The sequence below is a fragment of the Anopheles maculipalpis genome, chromosome 3RL (assembly GCF_943734695.1).
Source record: "Anopheles maculipalpis chromosome 3RL, idAnoMacuDA_375_x, whole genome shotgun sequence".
NCBI lineage: Eukaryota > Metazoa > Arthropoda > Insecta > Diptera > Culicidae > Anopheles > Anopheles maculipalpis.
The window spans coordinates 46,559,414-46,566,510 of NC_064872.1; the positions used below are offsets into that span (position 1 = coordinate 46,559,414).

The window sequence follows — 7,097 nt, forward strand, 5'->3', positions numbered from 1 at the left end:
TACCGAATATCTGTTTTTATTCCTTTGTTTAACTAGAACCACTTCTTTAGCCAAACCTCAAGTTTTGAAATAAATGACTCATTTGACTTTGTCAAATATTGCAAAAGAGAGAGAGAGAGAAAAAAACAATAAAAACCAAACATTGATTCATGCCCACTTCAAAACAAATACATCACGTAAATCATTTCAAAACAAAACACAAAAAACTCCAACTAAAAACATCAATCGGGTATCAACGTAATTTACATAACTAGGTAATTATACACGGAAATCATAAATTTTTAAACACAAAATTATGGTCAATTAGAAACGAAAACAGGAGTTAACAATCCCGTTCGGGGCTAAAGAGTAGTTATGCTAAGTATCATTATACCGGCATTGTTGAATTTTGTTTCATGTGTAATGTTGTATGTAATTGAAGGTTATGTTCTCAGGGTGTCAACCAAAACTTTGAGTATTGTATCAATTCAATACAATTCGATCCACAGCAAACAACACACTACATGACGTTAAACACAGCTTTACTTATTACCGGATTTAATACCAAGAATGGCTTCCGCAACTCCCAGGAAGTATACCATTTGCGCTATACCAAACAGAGGCGCAATGACAATCATACGACACAGACCTCCTTTGAAAAATGCAGTTACACCCTCGTGCTTCAAAGTTTTGCTGTAGATGTGCAAAAAAACAGAATTAGTTACCAATCTCAAAGTACGAACTCGAGGCAGTCGAGTTCGTAGTCGAGGCATCATGATTTACTTACCCAATACAATCTGCGACTCCATTGAATTGCATTTCACCTTCAACTTTCTTCAATGCCTGAAGACGTGTTTTAACTACATCGAACGGATTCACAGCCAAAGCTGCCATCGAACCAGCAGCACAACCACTCAAAAAGGAACACCTAAAATTATAATTTCCATTAGTGTCCTATTATTGGAAAAAATTTGCGCTTTATTTACCAAAATACAGCCTCATTACTTCCATCGTCACGACGTGGCCCAAGTGCGTTCAGGGTAGCAAACAATGGGAAATATACAACCGAAAAGGAAACGTCGCGAAGCATCGTTGCACCAGTTCCCTTATATAATCCTGTTATTCCCTTGGTACGGATGAGCTCCATAGCTATGGAAGTAGCGGACACTTTCGGCATGGTCTTTCCTACTGCTTTAGCCTGCGACAAAACACAAACAAAGATCGTAAGTATACAATTCAAACGTTGACGAGAACGCTGTAAGAAAGCGTTTACACAACTTACCTGTGCAGCAACACGGCCAGCATCTTGCATTTGAATTTTCAACAGTTCCATCGGTGTAGTTATTACAATTTGACACAAACCAGCTAACCCACCAGCGGCCATCTGGCGAGTGATTGGCAGCGTGCTAGAAAAAATGTTACACAAAAAAAGGCCATTGCAGATTTCGTTTACGTTTGCTTGGGTAAGACTCTTATTTCCAAAGAGTTGTATGCAACTACATACTATGAACATGTTCACTTACCCATTGGATGTGGTCAAATGATGTCGGAAAAAGTCATTGGCAGCCAATTTTATAGCTTTTTCTGGGGTAATCAGCAAAATGTTAACCGCAGACCCGCGATACATACCAAAGTATCCTTCGGCACGGTAAGTTTTCTTAAAACAGTCAAGCCTGAAACAATGTAGATACTGATCATTTTAACACATGCAACAAATTTTGATTTATCATAACCTAGTATAGTTTTTTGTTGTTGCTCAAATCTAAGGCGCAAAGACATGCGTATAGCAGTTTAGTTAAGTTTGAAATTTATACTTGAGAATCTTCTCCAGATTTGTTTGTAGAGTAAGATTAGTTGTGCTAAATTTGCGTTTAGAAATGAATGAATTAAGTCAGTAGCAATAAAGACGCCAGCCAGATATAGATCTATCGAAAAAAAAAACCGGTACAAAAACTAACTGTGGATTCATAGTGAACAACAAGTAAATATTACGAAAAAAACAATGCAAATTTGATTTACCTTTTCAATATAAATAACATTATAAACTAACGAAATATGGTAAAAGGTAAAATAAATGTATTTTTCACAATTTGTAGTGAACATAAATGGTTACTTCAACCGAGCGTGACTGTGAAAAGGAAACGAATAAGGAGGAAATATCTAATTATTAATGTTTATTGTTTCAGTCACATATGGAGTTGACAATACAGCGACGTGCCGTCGAATATTGAATAATAAAAAAGACATAAATTGTTTTTTTTTTATTCATAAGGGACGGCCAGGCCGTATTGCTTACAGTTAACTTAACAGTAAGATACTCCTTTCATCTTTGCTGGGAGACATTTCCTTCTCCGAGCCGTGAAAGGGCACCTTATCTTTGCTGGGAGACATTTCCTTCTCCGAGCCGTGAAAGGGCACCATATCCCGGGTGTGCTCGGTTCTTCCGTTGCGTATATTCCGTCATCCAAAGCCCAGGTCGTGTTCATAGCGAGGGTCATTTCATGTGAGGGAACCTTATCACGGGGTGTGTGTGGGCGTTTCTATGCTCTTAATCCTGATGTTAGCGGGGGTCTTGATCGTTTTCCATTTCGAAGGTTCCTTGATTGTGTCCTTCTTCTCCCTTTCGCTGGTTTGGCCATCCATAGCAACGGTCGGTGCAACTTCTTCCATGTGGTACCCAACCCTTCAAGCATCGTACTCATTCATACATTCATTCTTTCATACATCCATTTATCCATCATCAGTCATACAAGCGAGGTACAACACATATAAGACAGACAAACAGTGGGAGTAGAGGGAGGAGGGGGATCACACTAATAATTCGTTAGTACGGCGAAAAAGAAAGATTGTTCTCAGGTAGACCTCGTCGAAGTCTCTCACTAGGTCCCGAATCGAAATGTTTGGCCGAGATCCGAGACCGCAGCCACATACTTTGGAGTCAACCAGTCCTATACGCTGGAGATGCACGCCTAAAGCGAAATGATTAGACCTAAGCCTAGACATCATTCGAATGAACGCACGATCACCTGAGATGCCGTGGAGCCAAGGCTTCAAGGACATTTGGGGAGTGATCGAATATAGAAACAACTCTGCCAACGAGCCATGCACAGAGACTGTATTGCACTGTGGGAGACTGTGGAGAGACTGTGGGAAAAAGGAACCTTCTGAAGCACCCTTTTTGGTCAATTTTTCTGCCTTTTCAATGCCAGCAATAACGCAATGTGCAGGCAGCCAAACAAGAGATATCCGGAATGATTTCTCAAACAATGAGCTTAAGACCTTTAATATTTCTTTTACGAAGTAGTCCGGGCTCTTAAAAGCCTTCACAGATTTTAAAGCTTCGACAGCGCTTAAACTGTCGGAGGATATAAAATATTCATTTGGAGGACAAGGACTTATAATCAACAAGGCGTAAAAGATTGCGGCGAGCTCCGCTACATATATCGAGCATGGCTGGCGTAGTTGGAAATATGCCTCGGACACAATGCAATGATGAAAATCAGTCAGTATAAAAATGGTTGCTGTTCCAATGACCATACTTTTCCACAAAAATGCTGGGAATTGCTGTCCTGCGAAGACTGTCGGGGATAGACTTAGTTTGCTCTCTCAACGAGGTGTCTACTCTAAACCGGGAACTGCAGGACCCTGGTAAGCTGGCACGATTTAAATTTGCTTGAGTGCTAGGGTGTATCTTTGCAGTTTCGAATGTTCTCGATTATCAATGGGTTTGATACTGTAGATCGTACGAGAAGGCGAAGCGAGAATAGCTCAAAACGCAGCGGAAGGAGCATCACTCCACACATCACTTCGAGCGACATCGTGTGGGTTGATTTCATACAACCCAATGCGATTCTTAGACAACGGTACTGGATACGTTCAAGACGGATCAGATGCGACTTGGATGCCCAATGGAAGTATATGTATAGTATAGTATCCATATACCAAGAAGGACAGTATCGTTGTCTTATATAGCTTAAGAATATCTGATGCGTGTGCACTCCACCAGAATCCTGTTATGGTTCTGAGAAAGTTTATTGTTCTGGTAAATGTTTTAACAAGATAGTCAATATGTGCCCTCCACACATTCTTGCTATCGAACCAAATGCCTAGGTAACGAAAAGATCTGCCAATGGAATCTTTTTGTTATACATATGTATATCAAAGTGGGCGATTATCAGGTATTTGCGTCTATTATTCTCTGTACCATAGAAAAACGAGAAAATGAGCATTTCCGTTTTCCCGGGTGAAAACTCGATACCTAGGTTTCTGGCTCACAACTTCTAGGTTGTCCAGTGTGGTTTGAAAAGGACTTTGAAGGTCGGTGATGTTGGTGCTGACTACTGATACAACACCGTCATCAGCCAATTGCCGTAAGCTGCATCCGGGAGCTAGGCATGTATTATTAATATATCGTTGATATAGAAGTTGTACAGCAAGGGATTCAGGCAGGACCCTTGTGGTAGTCCAGTAGGGCCAGTTTCTACTGGCCCTTCGAATTTTCAGAAGGTCATTGTCGAAATTCATCGCCTTTTCCGAAAGGAGGTTGAAAACGATGTTATTTAATTTCGGGCTTAAGCCCACAGCTTCTAACTTTTGACACAGCACATGTACTAATACTGAGTCAAAAGCCCCCATGACGTCAAGAAATAGAGAGGCCAACGAATTGATACTTACATATAAATAAAAATCGGCTACTTACATTGAATTGTACATTTTTTCTCCATTTGGGCCAACTTGTTGATTTTGCAAACGAGTCTTAACAAGATCCAAAGGAAACACGCACGAAACACCAATTATACCGGCAATGCCACCATTGACAATTTTTGGTAATAATCTGAAAAAAAAAATTAAAATCATTTTAAAACATCGTTACGGCATATAGCACAAGTACAGAAAAAAGTTTATGTTAAATTGTAAACATGAATTAGTTTGAGTTAGTAAATAAACTTAGATGGGATGATGGGACTTTCTTCTTCTTGATTTAACGATTCATGTCGGCTATCGAAATGGCTTACTAGACTGCCGATATCACGTAGTTGGTTAGTCACTCCTCACTACGAGGGGACGGTCCGGATGGGATTTGAACCCCGGTCCTGCCGTTTGAATAGGCCGCCCCGTGGTGAATGATAGGACCACACCACGGTATTTTGCTCCCCGCAACCGTACCTTTTAAGTGTTTTGCTTATGATTATATCTACATATAATAAATGATGAATATTTTTCCTCATGCATGGGTAAATCGTTCTGCAAATCGTAATTAGAAAGCGACTTTGGAAAGATTCTAATGAAGAAATTAGACATATTTGAGAATAATCTCCGTTGGTGAAGAATGCTCATTGAAGTTGCTCATTTTGTCTTATTTCGCTAAAGCAAAAAGAGATCCTCAAAAACAAATCTATTGATGCATGTGTATGAAACAATGTGAATACAAGTGTAACTAAACTACATGTGAGAGTAAGTAAATAAATAGGCGCGCAATAAGTTATTCATTTTAGTAGTTTTCTTAAGTGGATGTAAAGCAAATCTTATGTGAAATACATTAATGTTTTTGGTGAAGATGAAACAATAAAATTATTTATAACAAAATTTGTTCAGATCAGATAGATCATAGATTGATAGATAGATCATAGATCAGATAGATTGTCAACCACAAAAAAAAAAACTCGCAAAGGCGACACGATTTCATTCCAACGTTATGAACAGTCGTAATTCTTAATAATATGAACTATTCTCATTTTTGTTTTACAAACCACTTATTTACATCCATAAAAGAGACACAAACAGTAGCGTAGATTAGTTTACAAAGATAAAACTATAGGAATCGTTAATTTGATAACAAATGCACATGCTTGAATCATACAGTGCTGAACAATAGATTATAACCACTTTCATACCCGGTTTTAAAGTGCTGGGTATAGCTTTACCAAAATTTGGTAGAATTCATCACCATCTGAACTATCTACAGCAGTTTTGTTTTCATCCGTAAGCTCTTAAATGATTGCGTAAGAATAAAAACAAACTGTATAAATTTAAAATTGTAGAAACCTCGAAAAAGTTATTTTTTTATCAGCAGCACTAGCCAGTTCTATAGCGTTAAAAAAAGTAACAAGGAGATGCCCAAAACTGCAAAATATTCTTTGATTTTAGTTTTAAAAATTATTATCGGTCTTATTTTATGGTCTTATGTGTATATTTTCATCAGAATGAAAAGAGATTTAGGAATTGATTCAACGATTTGTCTATTGTAGGAATGTTATCTAAAACAAATTCAATTTAATTTTGCAAAAAAAAAATAATTCTTTGAAAAATGGCTTCGCAATCTCATTCTTACGATATGCACAACAGTAGGTGGTCTTAAACTATTTGTCCGTCACTGTACGTATGTGTAGCATTATCAGCACATAACAATATCTCTCTAATGGGTTATCAAAACGCATCGATAGTCAAGTGGACAGTCTCGCGAAGGCTCTTGGATTTCAAAATTCCATTACCACCAGGCTCATTATGTCCGCTGTCCGCTTTTATTTTATGTTCGTGTCAGATTGCTTACTCCAGCAATAATCTTGCAAAAGTTATCAGCCGGCATTGATGGTGCTGCTATCGCCGATTGACTACAATAGTGGCTGGTAAATATCATTCACCCTTTAGGTAACATACGTTTGATACTGATAATGCAAATCACTTACGCAAACTGTTTTGTTCCGCTGGAGGTAACAGGAGTCGAATTATTGCTGTTGCTAGCCATAGTGGAAGACACCTGAAAACAGGAAAAACTTCTTTTACAACATGCTGTTTCAGTTGTTTTGCCGAGTAAAGCACGCGCTGTAGAGGAATGGCACATATCGATTCAAACAAGCCGATTAACAATCACGCACTAAATATCATCGATCGATATAAATTGAAAATATAAATAAGCCCAGTCTAATAAGAATTATCAATCGCTGTTGACGCCCGTTTGATGATCAGCAATGCGAAAGCTTTGAAAAGTTAACTGCGTTGCTAACGTCGGAGCAGGAAGAAATGCCGTTAAATGTATCATATCACGCTTTAAGTTCTATCACACATATTTTGTTGCCTACATACACCACAACCCTCAGTGATCAGTTGATGTAGTTTAT

At 38.5% G+C, this 7,097-nt stretch overlaps 1 protein-coding gene across 1 annotated transcript; it reads right to left on the reverse strand.

Moving 5' to 3' along the window:
* Window positions 1-476: 476 nt before the first annotated feature.
* Window positions 477-6,814, reverse strand: LOC126564934 (mitochondrial glutamate carrier 1-like). Its single transcript, XM_050222061.1, has 7 exons — window positions 6,666-6,814; window positions 4,679-4,813; window positions 1,503-1,652; window positions 1,262-1,385; window positions 966-1,177; window positions 767-907; window positions 477-672 (listed from the first exon to the last, which is right to left on the reverse strand). Exons 1-7 carry the CDS (start codon window positions 6,722-6,724, stop codon window positions 522-524), a joined length of 972 nt encoding a protein of 323 aa, XP_050078018.1. The 5' UTR covers window positions 6,725-6,814; the 3' UTR covers window positions 477-521.
* Between the last annotated feature and the right edge of the window lie 283 nt (window positions 6,815-7,097).